The sequence below is a fragment of the Periplaneta americana genome, chromosome 16 (genome assembly GCF_040183065.1).
Source record: "Periplaneta americana isolate PAMFEO1 chromosome 16, P.americana_PAMFEO1_priV1, whole genome shotgun sequence".
Taxonomy (NCBI): Eukaryota; Metazoa; Arthropoda; class Insecta; order Blattodea; family Blattidae; genus Periplaneta; species Periplaneta americana.
The window spans coordinates 67,524,745-67,546,530 of NC_091132.1; the positions used below are offsets into that span (position 1 = coordinate 67,524,745).

Below are 21,786 nucleotides of genomic sequence, written 5' to 3' on the forward strand. Positions count from 1 at the left end.
ATAGAGTTGGAGATCGTCAGCATATAGATGGTAGCGACTATGTACTACGTTTTAACAGCGTGGTATGAAAATGCCTGATAAATAATGATGTCACTGAATGATTAAAAACGTAGGGTCAGCCATGTACTTCTGTAATAAGGGGCTGAGCTGTACACGACGTGCCCTCTGCCCACCCTCGCCGCTGTCCCGTAACAAAGCTGCCGGCTTAGATCTCGCCGCTCCTCACTCGGTAACTGCCTATTGGTGTATCTCAGGCTTATGGTTTTTAGTCGCAGCTTCATTTGTACGGTAATGCCCGTCATTAGTAGCGCCGTGCCGGTGCCAGCCGCAGCTGCATATATCAATCTGGCTCATCAATAGTAAATGGGTCGAAGAGCCTGCCCTCACTCTGGGCGTCAGCGGTTTGCTTTCACATCCCTTCCAAATGCTCCGATTGTCTCTTAACCTGTACGTAGTAATCGTAATGTACGGCTTAAGTCACAGGCATTCTGCCATGCCTCAAACTACCTTTAAGAAAGCGAAGAGGACGCAATTACGTTGCAACCCAAGTGTGGTATATTGAACATCAAAATTTACATCAATTTTTTTATTATAATTTTATTTAAATACTAGCCGTACCCGTGCGCTCCGCTGCACCCGTTAGAAATAAATATAAAGTAATTACAAAATTGAAATAGGACGTTTTATCCAGGGAACATTCGTGTTTGATAGAAGGATAAATCGTTTAATATGTTACTTAATTTAAATTGTATTTAAAATATTAAAATGCGATCATTTTGATCCAGAGTCCACTCATTTGGTGCAATGACAGTTTCTCAATTGTTATTACCAATTATTTTTGGAAAAGCGAAAATTAACAGAAAATTTTTGGCTACAGATTTATTATTATATTTATATTATGTTATGTTATATTATATTATATTATATTATATTATATTATATTATATTATATTATATTATATTATATTATATTATATTAGATTATATTATATTATATTATATTATATTATATTATGTAAAAAGTGTGTTGATAACGGATGTACTCGAATTAGAAAGTTTTTAATTTGTTGTGGGAGCTCTTGAATCTCAGGAGGAACAACTTTTACAACAGCGCAACATAATCTGCTTGGCTCATTACCCAATTTTTTTGCATTGCATTTATTGCATATATATTTTATGTATTTTAACACGATTCAATTGTGCATAGTTAAAATTTGAATTATAAAATAATGGATTGCTAAGCTAACGTACTATTACTGCATACTAAATCAATACACTCTCGTTGTTCGTTAATTCTCTGAGATAAAAATGAATATGTTCATAAATATTATTTTAAGAAATACAGGAAATGAATATACAGAATAACCTATCAAGTTTTCTGTGCATAAGAAGCTATTTTAATCTTACCTGTCCTCAATTCACTCACAAGTTACTGTAATAACATTATAGCATTATGTCCATCCAGAGAAACTACACTTTCCAATGATGAAATAATAATTAATTATACAAATCGGTTAATTTAGCTTCCGATATTACTTCATACAACACAGAAACATTCTCTGTAGGCTTTCATAGCTTTCGATTGTTGCTGTCCAAGGCCCCTTATAGACGAAGTCATTTTTTTTTTTAATTCATTACACGGCCTTAGATGGCAGTTATTTGAATTTTAAAATTCATTTATCTCATTAAATATCAGTCCTATCAAAATTTTTCAAGGAATAAAACTTATCGCACATTATTTTTAAAGAAACTTTTGTTATGTAACATTTTTCACAAAAATCAATAATAAGTGAGATATTTCGATTTATTTAATTCAGGCCCCCTTATAACCCCCCTTTTAAATAATGTATTTTGAATGCCATATAGCCTAAAATCTAAGTTACAACGAACTTAATTTATATTCCAATTTTCATCGAAATCCGTTCAGCCATTATCGCGTGAAAAGGTAACAAACATACAGACAGACAGAGAGACATACAAACAAAAATTTCAAAACAGCGATTTTCGGTTTCAGGGTGGTTAATTATATATGTTAGGACCAATTATTTTTGAAAAATCGAAAATTACCAGAAAAATTTCGGCTACAGATTTATTATTAGTATACATACAGAATAAAGAATATAATTACAACAATAGAAATAGAAATAAAATAATACAATCTATATATAATTTGAACTGGTAATGGAAATTACTGGAAAATGGCTGAACGGATTTTAATAAATGACCTCTCATTTTGAAGCTTGGAACCCAAAGTTTTTTCGGAAAAATAGTAGTTTTCAGTTAAATGTCAATTTTCCTACATCATTTTCCTTTTTTCCAAAATCCGTCTTTCGTCAGTTTTGAGAACTAATTAATTGCATTCACGGCCGACTTGATGTTCGCTTCCTTAAGCGAAGCGAGAATCAAGTCGGCCGTGTTGCATTTCAGAATAAAACAAAACACATACTACAATAAACAATAGGCTATTACAAGAAGGCCATGACCTACAGGATTGCTGACATAGAGTTCAGACGGCTGAGATTCTTTCCCATCATAATGACAATATGTCGATCTTCATTTGTACAATTTTTTGATAACGTATAAAAAATAATTTACAGGTCTGATTCTCTGGTCTGTAGTATTCCGAGTACAGCTGTGTATTGGATATTAAGAACTACAAAACTTAAGAATGTTTGATGACATTATTACCATTAAAAATGAAATATTATTATAGTTAATGCAACACATAATGCTATACTGATATATGACGTTGTGTGTTTCTTTATGCATTTAAACAGTGCAAAAATCTAAAAAAAAAAAATAATAATAATAACAGTGTATTTATATAGAATAAAGTTAGTTAAAAATAACTCTTTGTTCTGTATGTTGGCGATATTGGTTGCAGTCACTAGGCAATGCGTTTCTAGGACACTCGACTTGTTGCTAAAAATCTTCACGGAAGTGTGTTCAAATTCTCTCAGCTTATCCGTTCAACAGCTTTGTTTGTTAACTATTATGACTTAGCTTCAACTACAATATGAATTATTAGGAAAATTGTGATTGTTTATTTACTGTCAGTCATTTCTCTTATAACTACCGCTAACATTAAAAGTATCGAATTCTCATAAGTTTCCAGCATAAGCTTGGAAAAACGGAAAAAAGAAAGGAACCTTTTTCTGTTGAATTCTGATATGCTTGTTTTATAGTAAAAACATATCACACACAGGAAGATTGCAGCTCAATGCTTAAATCAGGCATTGCAAAACGTCTCAATTCATGACGCAATATGAATATTACCCGCTACACACAAAGTGAAAACGGGGTGGGGAGCGTGGATTGCAGTAAGTTAGACAGCAGAGGCGGTTTGTAATCGTCGCTTCGTTCCGTGTTCATAACAAAGAAACAACAAGAGAAAGAAGGAATGAATATCTTTTTAGGATTGGACTGATTACCTGGTTTTTCCGAGGTTTTCCCCAACTGTAAAGTGAATGCTAGGTAATCTATGGCGAATCCTCTATCTCATCTCGACAAAATACCATTTCGCTATCACCAATCTCATCGAAGCTAAATAACCTAGTAGTTGATACAGCGTCGTTAAGTAGCCAACCATGATATGATATTTATTAGTCAAACAGCATCTATCATGTCATGGTGTACCTTCACATTCCTGCATTTAGAAAACACCATAACTCGCCTTTACATTATTTGCCATCTCATTACTTTTTTTCATCGTCTACTTATCTCTCGTCTGTTCCTATTGTTAAAATCATGAATTTTTTCCACTCAACAGAGCAACACCACTTTTGTTCTCAATTATCACCTCCGTTTACGTATTGAAACAAACTACATTACATTAACACTATTGTCCGTGACTCTTTACTACATTCACACTATTTCCCTTAATTCTTTACAATACTATTTTCGATTAACTAGTGGACTTACTCGTGTTAATTATGTAAGATTTGTCCTGCTTACAGCTATTTCCGTGCTTCACGCACCATCCTCAGAGCCTATTAGATCACGGCGTCATCTCGAACTTCTCTGCCTGTTATGTGGGTGTGTTTGATTGTTGAAAGGTGTTGAAGAGTGGAGTCAAATAGTGTGTGTGTACTGAAATTGATCTGTGTGTTGAGAATTTGATCGGGGTGTGTTTTAGTGTTTTCTGGTATAAACTAGGCAAAGATATTCAAGACGAAATTGTCCAAAACATAATTAAATACTCAGTCACCATCTTAAAAAATCACCTATATGGTAAACACTCCACATAATTGTTTAATTATATATTTGTGATTGAAAATCTGTATTTTTATCTTAAATTTTTATCTACATATTTTTTATGTGCCCATTCATGTACAACCATTATTGTAAATTTTGTGTTATTCTGTGTCTATAGGCAAGTCTTGGAAGGTCAGATAGTAAAAATAAAAAAATATATATTAAGATTTTGGTGTGTGGATAAGCTTCAGGGCTTCTACCGCGTTGTCTTGGTGTTGGTGGCTGACGTTTCGACCGCTGTGTTGTGGTCATCTTCAGAAAAGTTGTTGGATAAGGAAATAGTCGAAAAAAATCGAAAAATCGAAGGAGAATTGGGAGGAAAATTTAAAAGGTACGCAAAACGCGTCCTTGCAAGGGGTTGGGGGCTGTACAAAACTAAATATGTGAGCTCCAAGCCTGTTGGCCACTAGTCTCACTCCGGGTTACGCTGCTCCCCTGAAGGAGCTCTAGAAAATTTTGAAGGGGAAGCCGAAATTGGACGTAACCTCTTAGGTACCACATACGCGAGGGGGGCTGAGATTGATCAATTGATCACGGAACGGGGCGAGGAGGAGTTGGCTGGTGTTTGCCGTTAGGATGGCAAGACGCCGTCATCTGTTGTTCGATGACAAAGCAGGTGAAGGCCGTCGGAAGAAGCGCCGTGAAATCTAAGCTGCAATTTGAGAGGTCCCTGTCCTTTCAATTTGCGACTTATTGAGTGACCTCGTATGTTTAATAGACTATTAATATTATCTGAACTAGGGCATACATAATTTATAATAAAGGTGGAGTATATATGGGGAAGGGCATATAGGTCCGTGGCCCATTTCTTATAGGGCTCATCCCGACATTTGTCTTACGCCTGAGGAAAACCACGGGATACCTTAGGCAGGATGAGTTGTCTCATATAAGAGACTAGCCAATTTGGCTATTATGTAGGAGGTGATTGTTGTCATGAGCCTTGTTGAATCGTCTCAATTTAGAGACGAGCCATTTGGCTTTATGGTGGCTCAGTTACGAAGAGAGGGGAGAGATGTAATTATTAATTAATTTAGAGTAATTAAGGAGATTCATGGGGTTATGAGTGCAGGTCCGTGGCCCATTTCTTTTAGGGCTCATCCCGACATGTCTTAGCGCCTTAGGAAAACCACGGAAAAACCTTAGGTAGAAGCCCTGAAGCTTATCCACACACCATGTACACCAGCCGCGGAAGCCTACGCGAACATATTAAGATTTTGTTTGTACAATGAAGTTCGAATTGAAAGAAGGACTTCAGGAACGTTCGCGTTCGTGATGACTCTTTTACTCTCATGACGAGAGCACAAAATGTCATTAAAAGAGTACTATAGTGCTCGCGAGCACCAAGTTGAAAACGCCTGTAGCATGCCTATCCTTCAGATGCGTAAAATGGTTCTAATTAATATAGATGCAGTTATTTCAAATTTATATGTAGTATTCTTATATATTATTTGTTCAATAATGTGGTTAAAAAGAATTGGAATAGCGTCCTGGCGTATTCTCCTGAAGTTACGCATACCCTAGGTTGGTAACCGCTATAGATTGTGCAACTATGAGTCGATGTTTTTGCCGCAGTTAATAAGCAGTTTGTATGTCACTAATACTTCGACTGTCTGTCGCTAGGTGGTGCGCGCGCCAGGCTTTGGAATCCCCTCGTGCGCATCTAGTTCAAGGAAACGTAATGTAGGCGTCGTCGAGTTGGCTAACGGCCCAGAAGGGAAGTGAAAGGGATTGGTCCCGCGAGAATCGAGGAGGGTGAGGTGAGGGTTGTTGGAACGCGTTTCACTTCGTGTTTTATTCAAATTAAAGGGTTTGGGTGAAAAGGAGGTTCTCCGGACTGTCGAGTAGAAAGAAATACCGCTTGTATAGAAGAGACTATGTGACGTTTTGTAAAAAAAGAGGACAAGGTGTCATTTGGTATTCGCTTTAGCGTTTCGAGAATCAGATCATAGGAAAGGAAGATCAGGAACTCCTTTCCTCATGAGGTGTGAGAGAAAGAATTGGAAACTTCAGTCTACAACTAATAATAATAATAATAATAATAATAATAATAATAATAATAATAATAATAATAATAATATATAGATATAAAAACCATTAAGCGAGAGAAATTTAATACACAATTCATATTATGATATGATATATGATATATTATTTCGTCACAGCACTTCTTTACATGTAATGGTGTACCTACTTCACATTTCTGTATCCGGTGCCAGCATTAACATATTATTACAATAACACATTATTTGCAGTACACGTCTACACAAATACTCACAATTCCACTATGTACCTTTTTTTTGTTACTTGGTCAAACTCCCCTTCAGTATTTCTCCTACATTTCATTTGATATTCTCTATTTGTTCATTAATCCTAATATATCTAATAATCCATACTACTTTCACGCCCCCTTTATCCTCTAACTACTATTCACTAAAATCTCAATTTCAATTTTTCTCTATAAATTACCATATTGAATTATTTGTCCTATTTGTTCTTTGACCTTTTCTCCTATCTTTGTCTTATATTCATTTACTGTTCCAACGTTCAAATGTTAGTACTAATTTTATGCTGTCACTTGTTCACTTCTCTTAACACTTTCTCACTATTTTCCCTCATTCCTATTTGCGCTCACTTTCACTTTCTCACTATTCTAATTACACTTAATCCATTGTCACTATTCTCACTTCCTATAAATAGCCTACTTATATTTTATTCTACACATCTGCTTATACACTTTCTCTCTCCCCTATACTTCTCGATCTTTTCCAGTTTCACTTCATTTGCACTTTTTGATCACACACAATTCATATAAACATATTGTAAACAGAAAAAAATGGAATTCCTTGAAGAAATTCATTGGGTCACAGACAACAACTTTGATCGCCGTATTGATGTTATATGCATTAACAGAAAAAAAAATTAAGCTGAAAATATAACTTCGACTACCTTCTTCGACTGTTCTAAGACCAGTTACCAGTATTCATTGACAATAAAATGAAAAAGAGGTAACGCTTGCCCTTCTCCGTGTGTTCTCTATAGCTAGTATAGGTACCTGTATGGAAAACCAATTCACAATCTTCATGTACAATTAAAAGGAAGTTTCAAATAGGTTTGCTGCTTTAGCAACTTCCGACGAAGCTAAGGAAGAGTTAGACGTTAATAGCGTGTGGGACAATATCCGAGATAATATCAAAATTGCAACTGAGCAGAGCATAGGCTATCATGAAACTAAGAAAAAGAAACCGTGGTTTGATGAAGATTGTTCCATTGTAGCAGATAGAAGGAAACAGGCAAAATTGAAATTCTTACAGGATCCAATTGAGGAGAATAGAGATAATTATTTCAATGAAAGACGGGAAGCAAGTCGTACACTTAGGAATAAAAAGAGAGATTACTTGAAAGAAAAACTGAATGAGGTAGAAACAAATAGTAAGAATAAAAACATTCGAGATTTATATAAGGGTATAAAGGAATTTAAAAACGGATATCAGGCAAGGGTAAACGTGATTAAGGATGAGAATGGTGACTTGCTTGCAGACTCTCATTCAATCCAAATAGAAATGATCGGGACGAAATTCAAATACAAACTGCTGAGCCATTTATAGCGGAACCCACGCTTTCTGAAGTCTAGATTGCGATAGAAAATCTGAAAAAGTACAAGTCTACAGGTATTGATCAAATTCCATCAGAATTAATACAAGAGGGTGGAAGCGCATTATCTAGCAAAATTTATAAACTTGTACTTGCAATTTGGCAAAAGGAAATTGTACCTGAACAATGGAAGGAGTCCATAATCGTACCTATTTTTAAGAAGAGGGACAAGACTAACTCTAGTAACTTTCGAGGAATATCACTTTTGTTGACATCGTATAAAATTTTGCCGAATATCCTTTTGAGAAGATTAACTCCATATGTAGATGAAATTATTGGGGATCATCAGTGTGGTTTGAGGCAATATAGATCGACTATTGATCAGATTTTTTGTATTCGGCAGATATTGGAGAAAAATAGTACAGTACATCAGTTATTCATAGATTTCAAAAAGGCGTATGACTCGGTTAAGAGAGAAGTTTTATGTGATATTCTTATTGAATTTGGTATGCCCAAGAAACTAGTTCGATTAATTAAAATGTGTCTTAGTGAAACTTACAGCAGAGTCCGTATAGGCTAGTTTCTATCTGATGCTTTTCCAATTCACTGAGGGCTGAAGCAGGGAGATGCATTGTCACCTCTACTTTTTAACTTCGCTCTAGAATATGCCATTAGGAAAGTTCAGGATAACACAGAGGGTTTGGAATTGAACGGGTTACATCAGCTTCTTGTCTATGCGGATGACGTGAATATGTTAGGAGAAAATCCACAAACGATTAGGGAAAACACGGAAATTCTACTTGAAGCAAGTAAAGCGGTAAGGTTGGAAGTAAATCCCGAAAAGACTAAGTATATGATTATGTCTCGTGACCAGAATATTGTACGAAATGGAAATATTAAAATTGGAGATTTATCCTTCGAAGAGGTGGAAAAATTCAAATATCTTGGAGCAACAGTAACAAATATAAATGAGACTCAGGAGGAAATTAAACGCAGAATAAATATGGGAAATGCCTGTTATTATTCGGTTGAGAAGCTTTTGTCATCTAGTCTTCTGTCAAAAAATCTGAAAGTTAGAATTTATAAAACAGTTATATTACCGGTTGTTCTATATGGTTGTAAAGCTTGGACTCTCACTTTGAGAGAGGAACAGAGATTAATGGTGTTTGAGAATAAGGCTCTTAGGAAAATATTTGGGGCTAAGAGGGATGAAGTTACAGGAGAATGGAGAAAGTTACACAACGCAGAGCTGCACGCATTGTATTCTTCACCTGACATAATAAGGAACATTAAATCCAGACGCTTGAGATGGGCAGGGCATATAGCACGTATGGGCTAATCCAGAAATGCATATAGAGTGTTAGTTGGGAGGCCGGCGGGAAAAAGACCTTTAGGGAGGCCGAGACGTAGATGTAGATGGGAAGATAATATTAAAATGGATTTGAGGGAGGTGGGATATGATGGTAGAGACTGGATTAATCTTGCTCAGGATAGGGATCAATGGCGGGCTTATGTGAGGGCGGCAATGAACCTCCGGGTTCCTTAAATGCCAATAAGTAAGTAGTAAGTAAGTAATTCTCTTTCTTCTCTTTAGGTTCTCTAATCAGTATAACCCTAGATACCTATGTACGGAAGACCAATTTCCAGTATTAATTTACAATTAAAATGAGAATCTTTGTCCTTCTCGTGTTCTCGAAACCTAGGTACTCATGCACCCGTCCACAAAATTTATCTACAATTAATGGGACATATTTATTTTCCTTTTTCTTTTATTCTGTAGCCCTAGTTTCCCATGTATGGAAGATCAGTTCCCAATATGAATTTTCAAAATTAAACAGAAATAATATTCTTTTCCTCCTTCTCAGAACCTAGATGCCCACAGACGGAAGATAATTTCGCAGCATTCATTTACTATAAAATTGAAGGGAGGTACTTCTTTTCCTTCTCGTATTGTGAAGCCCTAGATGTCTATGTACGGAAGACCAGTTCCCAATATTCGTTTAAATTTAAAGAGAGATAAATTATTTTCCTTCTCCTTGGTTCTCGGAAAGATCAGTTCACAATATTCACTCGTTATAAAATGTTAAGGGAGATAATTCTTTCCCTTCTCCTTGTGTTTCCTGACCCTAGATGTCTATAGATGAAAGACCTTTTCACAATATTACTTTACATTGAAAGGAACATAATTGAAGGTTTTTTTTTCTTGAAAAACAATCATATTCCAAAAAACGTAAATTTTCAGGACAAAACAAAAACTATCTGGTAAGGGTATTGTTGACACTTCAAATACAGAGTCCTTGGATATCCAGAATACCGAAATCCTTTGTGCTAGAAATGCTGACAAATCAGCTATTATTCCAGCGCACGTTATTTGCCGTATACAGTTGTATAGGGAGTGAATGTAGCTTATGTAGTCTAAATCAGAGACAAATATTTTTAATTTTAAGGACCACGGACATTGGCCTAAACTAAGTTTTACTTTAAATGCTCCTATTTCAAGCGTGTTGAAGTGGAATAACAATGTCGGCCTATTGCGCTACTCTGGGTATCCACAGACCTGAGAGGATAAAAAGAAAGGAGGAAGTACTCCAAAGCAAATATGCTTGAAATCGGTGCGTCGGATGTCCACACCTGTGGCGTAACGGTCAGCGCGCCTGGCCGTGAAACCAAGTGGCCCGGGTTCGAATCTCGGTCGGGGTAAGTTACCTGGTTGAGGTTTTTTCCGGGGTTTTCCCTCAACCCAGTACGAGCAAATGCTGGGTAACTTTCGGTGCTGAACCCCGGACTCATTTCACCGGCATTCTCACCTTCATTTCATTCAGACGCTAAATAACCTAGATGTTGAATACAGCGTGTAAAACAACCCAATAAAATAAAAAAAAATCGGTGCGACTGATATGACGTCAAACTACACCTTTTACGCCCCATAATGCACCGCGAAATACCACCAGTTGCCAAATATTAAATTGTTACTGTCGGTTTTAGTCATACGTAAACGGATTAGAATGGATGTTGAGGTAACAGGACTACTAGCAGATTAGCCTATTATATTAATTTATATTTCACTGTATATTTATTAAAAGTGTCATGGTTGTGACATGGACTGAACACTTAATTTCCATATTCTTTCTCTTATCAAGAAGGATGTTGACAGTTCTTCATGTATATTATTTTAATGTACCGAAGTACATATGATATTTCCATGCAGATATTCTGCGTCATCATACGATGAAAAATAATGGAACGGAGAAAAATTCTCTCCGGCACCGGGATTTGAACCCGGGTTTTCAGCTCTACGTGCTGATGCTTTATCCACTAAGCCACACCGGATACCCATCCCGGTGTCGGACAGAATCGCCTCAGTTTAAGTTCCAAATCTAGGGTTCCCTCTAGTGGCCGCCCTCTGCACTACGTCATAGGTGTCTATGAACGTAGGAATCCCTGAAGAAGATGGCAGAGCTAGCCGTCGAAAGCTTGGAAGCTAATCTCCAACTCACCTGGCTGAGAACCCGAGAAGAGTTATTCTATATCAAACGCCGGGAAAGCCTCAAGTCATACAGAATATTAGCTTATTTATAAAATAAATAACACCTGCTGAACTTGACTACACTTTTGAAATATTCACAACAACACGAAACAATTTGTAATCGTAATAATATGAACAAAACAAGCTGATACACACACCGGAAAAAGAGATGAACTATGGGTAATTTGACGGACATACTAGTACACCTTTTTGGTTCCACCGTTTCAAGCTTACGGCCCGGCGTTGCCACAGACTCAGCCATGCCATTGTTTAAATCTAGTGTACCAGAACCATGTCATCACTGAGGAGAACTTATAGCGCTTATAAAATTGCAGCTGCTGCAGATGAAGTCCCAGATAGAGCACCCGAAGTAATTATTGTGTGTCCAACGGTCGGTGCGTAGAGTTATTCGAACATGTAATGTGAGATACAGTATGAATAAAAGCTGCTTTTCAATTCCCTTATCATCTTCATATAAAATTGTGCGAATGATTTTATCTTCGGCTGAAGACCATATTTTCTTTTCTTTAAAAAAGTTATTGTTTCTTCTTAAAATAACTTTCCAGACACACAGTATTATATTCCACAGAATAGGCGTATATTTCAAAGACATTCTGCATATGAGAAACCATATTCCTGAAATACGCTTCGTAACGAAATTCGGAGGCTCTCATTACTTTAAACCATGACGTGTTACTGCCATGATAAATATCATTGGGACCTTGAGATGAATGGATAATCAATTCCACTCGCATTTAGATGCTACTGGAAGCCTTCTCCATCACTTTCATCTCTAAATCTGCTTCATTCCAGATTCAGAGTTTGAGAGTTTCTGTTGCATATTTTCTATATGCAAAGTTGTAATATTAAACCCAAGAGAAATCGCTCTAACTTGTCGTCTCTTAGCTCTGGAATCTCTGTTAAATTTGTAAGCCGTGGAGTTGTGAATTTTATATCTACGGTTGCGTAGAATTTCATGAATGATCGTGTTTAAAGAACACAAACGTTTTTATTAAAGCTAACTTTGATTTTTTGTAAACTTGATACTATATAAGATGTTTCAGGGGAATCCCTACTGAGTTTTGTCCAATTTTCGTCAATTTCATCGCTTTTTGTATAGACCGATGTTACCAAAATTTCTATAGTCTCTTCAAGAATATAGTAGTTAAAAATGTATCGTAATATCTATATTACTAGCTTGTTGACTTCAAGATCTTTGAAACCGCTGCACGACATAGTGATATTTAAATTGTGGAGTCTAGCAGAGTCTACACTATGGACGTTGCCAATTTCATATTTCATGGTCCGTAGTACATTATATAATTGAAAGCAAACGTGTAACTTCATTAGTGACAGATCTATAGTGTAAAGAAAACAGGGATATAATTATGGATCCACCTGTATTCAGTAGGCCTATACACACTGTAAACTCAAGTGTTTTTACTGTGCTTTGATTGGTCTGTTTCGACATTAAGTACTCTTGAATTGTACAGTATTATGTTGCAAATCAAGCTTTCAGGTATAACTCCCTGTAAAGTTGATTTGAATAACTTCGAGGGAAAAATTGTTCCAGGGCCGGAAATCGAACCCGGGACCTTTGGTTAAACGTACCAACGCTCTACCAACTGAGCTACCCGGGAACTCTACCAGACACCGATCTAATTTTTCCCCTTATATCCACAGACCTCAATGTGGGCTGACAACCGTCAAGCAACCAACATTGAGTGCACAGTAACTCTGTGTGACTTAAATTGTGGTTTTCTGTAACGTACAGTGAAGTGTATTATACAAATAAAGCTTTCAGGTATAACTCCCTGTAAAGTTGATTTGAATAACTTCGAGGGAAAAATTGTCCCGGGGCCGGGTATTACAGTATGTTCCCTCCCCCATCGTTATCAGTGGTAAAAGTAAGTCAACTTCTGGGTTCAGGGTCGGAAGCCATCGGTCCTACTTATTAAGAAAGTTGAGATACTTTTGTGGCAGGCAGTGATCTTGAAAAGTTTAAAAAGAATTCAAAGTGAAATTTTTAACAATGAATTATGTTGATAAAGAAAAAAAAACTAATATGGTACATCATCCCCTTGTTGTTTCTAAACTTTGAAAAAAGGTGCTTATTTTTGTATCAGGCTCAGATAAACAGTTACTAGAAATAATACAAATTATTTATTCTGGGCAAATTTTCAATGTAAAAACTTAAAAATATACGAGATATGTATTTCAGCAATAGTTACAATACATAATTTTGCAAGAAAATACAGTAAAAATTTCGGAAGTTACAAAACTCGACAGTTCGTCCTCTTATACCAAGACCTCGCAGATAACGTAATGAGTAGGGTAGTGTTGGGTAGTATCGGACATCGGGTAATGTCGGACAGTGAGTTTCTTTCATCTACCGCTAGATGATAGTACCCGAATGACATGGTTACGTTTCTGTGATGTCGCATACAGAAACGTAACCATGTCATTCAGGTACTACCATCTGGTGGTAGATGAAAGAAACGCACTGTCCGATATTACCCGATGTCCGATACTACCCAACTCTCCCCTAAATCACAAAATTTCATGTAGATTGGTGCTATTTTCGTGCACATCAGATTCATAGAACATAAATTACGTGTGTTCGAAAAGGTCTTTTGTAGGAGCCCTGTATATTTTTATGGAATATGATGTATCTGGAACTCATACAGATCCAGAAATTACCTGAGTGATTATAGCCTATATTAAGAGTTTCTGTAGGAAAAAAATCATATAATAGCTTCAATTATTTGAATTAATCTTTCAGTTTAACTTAATAAGAAATAAGACACCAATGGTAAAGATTTAATTTGTTATAAATTATGCTTTAGACAGTCATAAAAGTGTTCGATTATGCAATTGTCATTGTTACTGTGAGTTTTATTTTATTTTCAATCTGAGCTAGGATAATTTCATTTCATGTTAAAATTAGTTTTCGTATAATTAATAGTCTAAAATGACTTACATTTTTCAAATAATAACTCAAGTGTTCAGTTGCCACTGCATTATGATAATCAAAACGCAATATTCGCATTTTACTTACTTCCTATTGATGGTCTAGTATCGTAGAGTTTTCACATTTCAGAGCTAGGACGCATGCTGAGAAATTTTACATGAACACTGAGATGTTTCTGTCTACTGGAATTCTTTATTTATTTATTTATTTATTTATTTATTTATTTATTTATTTATTTATTTATTTATTTATTTATTTAACCTGGTAGAGATAAGGTCATCAGGCCTTCTCTTCCCCTCTACCAGGGGATAACAACTACAATATTAAGAATACAATTACAATTATAATTACAATTAATATTGAATTTACAAATACAATAAAAATCAAAGTACTAAAAGATTAACAGGCAAATAAAAGCTAGACAGTTCATTGTAAAAATTAAGGAGAGAGAAGCATTTCTTTTATTGATTAAGTAAAAATTAAACCTACTCTACGCAGTAAGAAAATGCTTAATAAGTTTGCTTTTGAACGCTACTAAATTCCGACAGTCTCTGATGTCACTGGGTAGGGTATTCCACAAGCGCTTTAAACAATGCATGTGTTAACAAGTGAAAAAAGCCAAAACAGAAAAACCTATAGACAAAATACTCATTATTAAGCCCAATTGTCTTAAAGTAGACAAAGCAATAATTTTCTTTAAATCATACTCAAAATTAGCCCCCCTATTCACCCTATATGATTAATTGAAGAATATGTCAGAATTTTTCGAATTGAAATTTGATTTAATGCTCCATGGATCCAATAGCAACTGATGTTAAGATAATAGTTCACATGACCATGTTTATGGTTAGTGAGTATGAAATCAATATTAGGGGGGCAATCCTTTGCGAGATTGTGTATGATGATGAATACGATGATGTCTTATGTGTTGGTATGGCTAGTATGAGGCTATTTTGGTTGCGTGTGAAGAGATTATGATATGATGACAGGTAACTGAAACGGGAGGCAAGGTAAGTAGGTGTAGAGATGTGAAGGACTTGGAAAAGGAGAATAAGAGAATGAAAATTTCTACGTTCGTTAAGCCGTAGCCAGTTTAGAGTTTGGAAGGATGGGGTAATGTGGTCAGCGCGACGGACATCGCAGACGAAGCGAACACAAGAATTATGAACACGTTGTAATCTTTGCGACTGGTTGACATTGAGGTCGGTCAGTAGAGAATCACAATAATCGAAGTGGGGGCATTACTAGTGTTTCTACTAGTATTTTCTTGAGTGATAGCGAGAGGAATTTTCGAATACTGTTTAAGAAATGTAGTATGGAAAACACTTTTTTGATAATATGGGTTACTTGGTAATTCCTGTTTAAATGCGTGTCAAAGTAAACTCCAAGGTTTTTAACACAGGAAGCAAAAGGGATTATTGTGTCGTTTAACTTGACTGGAAGAGCAGGAGTAATGTTGCATAATAGACGTTGATGTCCCACTAGGATTGCTTGTGATTTTCTTGCATTGAGAGTCAAACCAAACTTTCTGGCCCATGCAGATATAGATTCAAGGTCCTCGTTAAGATTGTGTATTGCGTCATTGAGTGAGTCAGGGGTAGTATGGATATAGATTTGTAAGTCGTCTGCGTAAAGGTGATGCTTACAATGCAGTAGAGTCGAAGGGATGTCATTTACGTAAATAGTGAATAGTAGTGGTGATAGAATAGATCCCTGCGGGATGTGTTATAGATAAAGAATCTGCTCATTATACAGGGTGGATGGTAACCTCTACCATTAAAATTTAAGAGGTGATTCTACATGTTAAATATAACAAAACATTTATCACACTTTTCCTAAGATGAAACACTGTTAAGCAGGAAAAAAACAGTCATTGTCCAATGTTTGCAGCGCTCTATTGCGGTAATGGCCTGAGAGAAATGGCTGATTGCTACACAAGCAGATAGGTAAAAATAATCTGAACAGTTAATATCTTGAATCTATTTTTGCAAATTAAACCGTTTAGCCATGAATTTAAATCGAATAATAACGAAAATATACTAAATAAATCTTGCAACGCAGCATACATCGCGTGTTACCAACTGAGTACAGCAGAAGGGGAGGGGAAGGTAAGGAGTGTAGTCCGCGGTTGCATAGAGTTATTGCAACAGCCGTGATGTTGCCAAATGCTTCATAGAAACATAACGATTTCCTCTAAAACGATGACTGTTAGAGAAAAAACTTATTTAGATTTTTCAGATCTCTCCTCATAATCTACGAATATTTATTACTCATTTTATTTTGGTGCAGAGATTACTATCTACTCTGTAGAGTCATTTTAATAGAATTAAAATAAAATCGCTAGTTGTTTATGCAATTGGCAGCGCCAGAGTGTATCTAAGGTTGCATTGCATTCTACGAATGCTACTAGGAAAACTGCCGTATTCTACACTGCCATTTACAGTATTTTATGTTAGTCTACTGCAGCATTACATCTCGAACAATATGTTGATTAAGGCTTGCACTTCATCCCAAATTTAATATATTTTTAATTTATTTTCAAATCTACATTCGTTTCAAGTGCATGCGTTATCACGTCATCAATTTACACCATCCCCAATATTCAATAATTATTATAATAAGCAATATAAGCCGCGACTGAATTTAAAATCCCCGCACTGTCTTCAAGATGGCCACCGACGGGGGTGTGGAGACACATGCCCAGGTGACGAAGGGGATGTGGCTTGCTTTTATTTAAGTCGTTCTGGAGGACCGGACCGCTTACACCACTTAAATAAAGCCACACTGCCTATCCCCTATTGTCATATTACTGTTGCAGGGCGGCCACGATGGTCGGATACAGGGGTCCTTGCTGCCCCTCACTCAGGCCCTCATGACGCTTCAGGAGCGGCGCTCCGTCAGCCCCGACCAGATGCATCTGCCCTACCCACAGGTGAGCCAGTCTGTCGCACACAACCGACAGAGCTGAAATTTTTCTTAAGAAATATTAAGCGTTTAATTCCATAAGATTTTTAGGCCAAATGCTCTGATGATGTTAGATTTCATCGTTAAAGGAACCGCAGTTTAAAAGGCAACCGAAACTGATACTTGCGGTGAACGATTTAGTTGTGGCCCAAATTTCCTCCACAGATCGATTTCCTATAGAATTTATTACTTCAGTAATCAGTATCATGAAGATTACGTATATTTTCTCTTATGTTTTACGAGTTCGTAGTAATTCAGTTCTTAACGAAGTAAATATATTTTTGTTTAGAGTTTATTTCCTGAGATATTCGGACCTTGTAAATTTTAGACATGGAAATTCTACATATTCAACCATAAAGCCAGAAACTAAACACACTAGAACAATACGAAATATATATACACACAAAACCACATCCAAATGAAATTCTCAACACATAACTTAATTTCAGAACACACATACGCACACTCTTTGACTCCGCATTACACTACACAAACACACCCCCACAGGAAACACAAACAAAAGGCGGCAAAACCAGCACCAACCAGTTCTGAAGATGGCCCATAACAGGCTGAAACATGTCAACCAGGTACGGTAAAATTTAACACGAGAAAGACATATAATATATAATGTGAAATAATTTAAATTATTGTAGCAAAGGTAATCATAGTATCAGTCTTTATAATTATAATTAATTGAGAACAGTCTACGGGCTATAGTTTTGAATTGTGAATAAGCTGTCAACTGTAGCACAAACAAGATGCAAGTATTCCTTGATAGTACCTGTGACACGCGCCAAACATGTTGTCACGTCAATATAGTATTTGAACAACTAACTTTGTCTCTGTACGCCCCGAGTCAGAATGCGATCCCTTCTTATAAATATGCCGTATAGGCATGGGTGGGCAACTCGTACTCTCAAAGTGTCAACACAACCTCAGTGCAGGTTGTACGGACTCTGTACTAGCTGTAGTGTCGGTATGCGGTTCTTGCAAGACGCAAGTTCGTTCGCGTCTACAGTAAGCGGCGGCTCGTTTTAAGTGAAAAACTATATATTCCCAGATCATTTCCCTTTAGTGATGAGTCGAAAAAGACAGAGATTTTTATCAAGAGGGAGGTAAAGCTTGTATTATGTTCTACTACACTTTCTTAAGCATGAAATTTTATGTTATAAATAAACACAGGGAAGGTGTTTAGTAAAGAAATACTGTCTAGATCTGCTTTAGAACAGTTAAAGGTAAAAATGGCTTATCAACAAGTTGAGACTGTTATCAAATATCGTTAGCATGTTGTGCGTGCGAGTTACAGAATTGCACGACATATGATCGACTAGCTAAGAGCATTTATGGATAAATTTGAAATGTGGTAGGCCTAGTATCATGTAGAACATAGACAACTTCACTTTCTTTGACTATAAACTATTTTGAAGAGTGATAAGAAAATATTCTTATCAAATATAAGACCCTACTTCAAGACCTACAGCAGAATTCATTGGTAAGTTTGGAGAAACAGTGACAATTAACAAGGAATCTAAATTTATCTTCCTTTTGGCTTACAGCCGATAGAAGATCCTGAAAGTTTATACCTTGAATTGATAAATCTACATAACAGCACGCCACTCAGATTCCAGCGAAATCACGAATTGAACTGTTCGTAATGCTGCCTAAGTCAGAATTTCCAAATATACTCTTTGCTTCCATATATACTGTATGTGAGGCAGAGTTTAATACAAGAAAGACGTGTAAAAGCTCTCAACATACAGAAAGAGCTTAGAAGTAAGTTTATTTCATCTGTCGTGACAAGTAAAAATTAGTTCCTTTAATTTGTGATTGTTTGCGAATAAATACTATTACCACAGTCTAGTATATACAGTCACGAAGCTTGAGTTTTGAGGGAACTAGGAACAATAGACTGTCCTGATTCTATTTCGCATTGTCTGTAATGAGGCGATAGTAGCGATTCTAGTGATTAGCAACTATCTATGGATGCATATTTACTACGCATTGAGCTTCGTGGCTGTATATACTAGACTGTGCTATTACCTTTCTGAGAACAGAGGAATCTACTTTTAATGTGTAAAGACTTGTAAATTCTCGCGTTCTGTGTTTCAAATAAGACATATAATAAGAAATATTAAAAAATAGTGTAATAATAAACAAGTATTGCAGCTATAGGCCTATTTGTTGTAGCTTCAAAAGGTTGTATTCAGGTTGTGTTTCCAGAACTAAATTAATTTATATAGCAATCTGTCTGAAATTACTATAATTATTGTACCATGCGTCATTCTGAAATTCAAAACATGGAGTTGATATCACGACCACTTGCATGAGCCGCTAGAGAGCACCGTGGCAGTGAACTGCTTTTGTAGCGAAACTGCAAAGAACTTAGATAGATAGATAGATAGATAGATAGATAGATAGATAGATAGATAGATAGATAGATAGATAGATAGATAGATAGATAGATAGATAGATAGATAGATAGATAGATAGATAGATAGATAGATAGATAGATAGATAGATAGATAGATAGATAGATAGATAGATAGATAGATAGATAGATAGATAGATAGATAGATAGATAGATAGATAGATAGATAGATAGATAGATAGATAGATAGATAGATAGATGGATGGATGGATGGATGGATGGATGGATGGATGGATGGATGGATGGATGGATGGATGGATGGATGGATGGATGGATGGATGGATGGGTGGGTGAATGGGTGGGTGGATCTTGTAACTGCTGCGGCTGGCTCCGTCTGTCTTGCTCTCTTTCAAGGTTTTTAGTAGTACTTTGTGAGCACGAGTTACCCATCCATGCGTATAGGTCTTAAAAAAGTATTGAAAAATACGAAATTACGAAAATATGCACTTACATGCAACATAAAACCATGCTCAATAAACTCAAAAATTTATAATTTAGGTAGATAATATGTAAGCATATAATCCTATTGTTTTCAGGAGAAAGTCTGCAAATGCATATACTGGGTGTTCATTTCAAAGTGTGCCATGACGTCACTGTTGTGAGTCAGCGATTTGAAGCGAGTTTCAGCTTTTATGTCAGAGAAGTTGCCTATTAATCAAGGCGTTCAATCTGAACTCCAGAACGTGTACGGTATAACTTGAACGTCGCAGCAACAGATGGCGGTCTGTACGGTCTGTGTGCTGCCATAACCTCTTTCGAACTGTGTTTTGCGCGGGCAAGTCGTACGCAGTATATTTGTTATCATCGGTTGCGTACGGCAACATTCCACAACACAAATCAAATGCTCCGTGTCCATGTTGACCGTCGAAGTTAATGTCAACAAATATGAACGTAAGTAATCGTCTTAACCATCTTCACATATCCCGACAGTAAGAAAAAACTCAACTCAGTACGTGTTTCCAAACAGTTCACATTCCTACCACTACAGGTGTCACCGTACGTATCGGTAAGTACTCTTCAGAATGAACGCCGTACTTGCTAGGCAACTTCTCTGGCACATAAGTAATACGCCTCTACGAAAGTGTAGGAAGATTGAATTCTCTAGGCTCATCGGCTAGCCACATGACAACATACAGTGAGTCATGACACATTTTGAACTGAACACGCAGTACTTTCAGGCCAAAGTAAAAGTTACATCAAATTTTTGTTGCAACTATTTGTGCACTTTCAGTTTATATGATTTTTCAATGTGTTCATATTCAAGGTCCATTATAGTAAGCGTCTGAATTTGGAAACAAAATCATATGAAGCAAATGTAAATGCTGCTGTGAGAATAATTAAATAACCTTGCTCCACATATTTCAAGGAAAGGCGTCTAAATTGCGTAACTCATGCCTGCACTCTGTTCCTTCACGATGACAGACACGGGTTTACCACTTGTCGAAAAGTTTAGACATGAAATGATTTTCCTCTTTCGTCACCGAACTTTGAGGGGAGAGGAAGGAGGCGTCGGGTCCAATCCGATAGATTAACCGTCCGAGCACACACGCGCGGTCACGTGATGGACAGCGTCACGCCACATCACGTCGACATGGAGAAATGTCGGATAAGGGCTCTATCATCAGCTCAAGTGCTCTTATCGTGACGCGCTGACAGCCGCAACACCTAATAAATATTCATTGTCAAATACAGCCCGCTTAGGCCTGCCATTGCCGTTCTTTTGTACTCTGCAAAACTTCATTTCCTAGAGACTTCAATATTGCTTTGAAAATGCTGATAGCAATTCAGTTATCACTACTAAACGAAATTATTTTATCTTTTTAAATTAATAAGTGATTGAATTAATTATATTTAGCCTATATTTTATCGCATTACAAACATAATGAATGCGAAGCCCGAGTTCTGGACATAAACTCATATATAACCACAATTATGGCTTCATATTTATTGATGACTCAGACCGGTGTTATGGTAGACCATTGCTGTGTTAGGTAGTTTTTCTTCGATTATAAATTAACTTCATATCCAACTGTATAATTTATCCTCTAGCCT

The 21,786-nt window shown here is 36.5% G+C and overlaps 1 protein-coding gene across 3 annotated transcripts in view; it reads left to right on the forward strand.

Annotated features, from left to right (window-relative positions):
- Positions 1-21,786, forward strand: part of LOC138716394 (uncharacterized) — a 1,440,554-nt gene that overhangs the window by 1,205,029 nt on the left and 213,739 nt on the right. For 2 of the 3 annotated variants that reach the window (XM_069849430.1, XM_069849431.1), the window contains exon 4: positions 17,161-17,274. The exons of the other annotated variant lie outside the window; for it this stretch is intronic. In XM_069849430.1, the coding sequence (XP_069705531.1) occupies positions 17,161-17,274 (114 nt within the window). The remainder of the gene's footprint in view (positions 1-17,160; positions 17,275-21,786) is intronic. 3 annotated transcript variants of the gene reach the window in all.